Genomic DNA, 1675 nt, shown 5'->3' with positions numbered 1-1675 from the left:
AATATTAAGTTAAATTATAATTAGTTAGTTAGTTAGTTAGTTAGTGTAGTTAGTGTAGTGTAGTAGTGTGTGTGTGTGTGTGTGTGTGTGTGTGTGTGTGTGTGTGTGTGTGTGTGTGTGTGTGTGTGTGTGTTTGTGTGTATGTGTGTGTGTGTGTGCATATGTATGTGCATATCTGTGTGGGTGCAAGTCGGACCTGATTACGTAGTGCAAGTGAAGCAACATAAAATACTGCCGACACCGTGCCATCTCCTAGGCGTACGCACACGTCACATAGTAAATAGTCACAAGAGTTAAGGAGATAACGCACGGGTGGTTTAGTTCTACACAGACAACTCTAAATGAAACCACACGCGTCACAGTCTAGATGAGAATATACCACCAATAGAAAGCAGCCGCAGATACACATGGGTGCATACCAAATCGCCCCATAGGTAGGTGAACCAAGCGTCTCTCCTTTTTCTCCTCAGTGTTCAAAAAGTCCATAAGCAGTGGTGTGTGTAGAGGGCCGGGACATATAGCATTGACTCTGATGTTCTCCCTGGCATGCACTATGGCCAGCTCTCGACTATAGATTCGAGTGATCAGATTTCGATGAGGATATATTTAGAATTTGCAAACTTTAAATGCTAGGACCAAAAGGGCTGCTTGGTCCATAAAGCAGGGGTGTATATACGTGCTGAACAATTAGGTTGGCAGTACTAGGACCTTTGGCGTGTGCTATGTTGGATCTCGACACCCAAATGCGTACAAATCGAACAAATTCCTTATCAATAGGTGAAAACATTACATTCTACAATGAACGATTAGACCTAGAAACATAAGAACTGCGAAAGAAGTTTAACAATCGCACCGTGATAACTCACCTCATGGCCAGCACCCCGCCCTTTGACGCCGTATCTAGCGTTGAGTATTGGAGAGGACAAAAAATTGTCAATACATATATATGAAGAACAAGCTTGCGTCCTATTCATAAATGCGTCCTAAATCAAAACAAACGACAACATTCAGATGAAAAATTTGTCACTACGCCGACATTCCGTCGTAGTAATTAAAAGATTCAAGAGCAGCTTAGCGAAACATACAAAACAATGAACGTCATAAGTGCTTGCCGAAACAAGCGCAAAATATTGGTACACATTCTTCCATGCGAGCTATACTTACATAAGTGCGAGGTTTTCGGAACATACGTGCAAGCACTATACAACCGCCTAGCAGTTTGATGAGGTTAACAGAACAATCGAACTAGTTACTTGGGAATGTGTGGATCACCTGTGAATACACACATCGATGAATGCAAATCATATTGCACAGTGATTTCCAATTCGCATATGCGTGTCACGACATACTGTAAATGCAGAACACATACATGCGGTGCAAACTTTTGAGCAGATGACCTCAACATTATACGCACTCGCCTGCATACTTGGTTTAGTCGTATAATTGCCGAGTATGGAGGTACATATACACAAGTTTATAAACACATGGATGCGAATATGTAGCACATACAAGCGAGCTGGGGAGTTGCCGCACCCATGACGGCAACAAATGACGCAGTGTTAATGATAGAACCCCCGCCGGCTCGACGCATGGCAGGGATGGCGTGCTTGCAACCAAACCAAACACCTGTGAATGAAGGAGCGCGATTGATATCAATAAGTGTCCATCTACATAT

The 1675-nt window shown here is 42.9% G+C and overlaps 1 protein-coding gene across 1 annotated transcript in view; it reads right to left on the bottom strand.

The window, feature by feature from the left end:
* Positions 1–1675, bottom strand: part of SARC_04103 (glucose 1-dehydrogenase) — a 5079-nt gene that overhangs the window by 868 nt on the left and 2536 nt on the right. The window contains exons 4-6 of the mRNA XM_014302069.1: positions 1510–1626; positions 867–900; positions 420–568 (exon numbers count right to left, since the gene is read on the bottom strand). Of these exons, the coding sequence (XP_014157544.1) occupies positions 420–568; positions 867–900; positions 1510–1626 (300 nt within the window). The remainder of the gene's footprint in view (positions 1–419; positions 569–866; positions 901–1509; positions 1627–1675) is intronic.

Source organism: Sphaeroforma arctica (genome assembly GCF_001186125.1).
Source record: "Sphaeroforma arctica JP610 unplaced genomic scaffold supercont1.222, whole genome shotgun sequence".
Taxonomy (NCBI): Eukaryota; class Ichthyosporea; order Ichthyophonida; genus Sphaeroforma; species Sphaeroforma arctica.
This window is presented reverse-complemented; position numbering and strand designations above follow the sequence as displayed.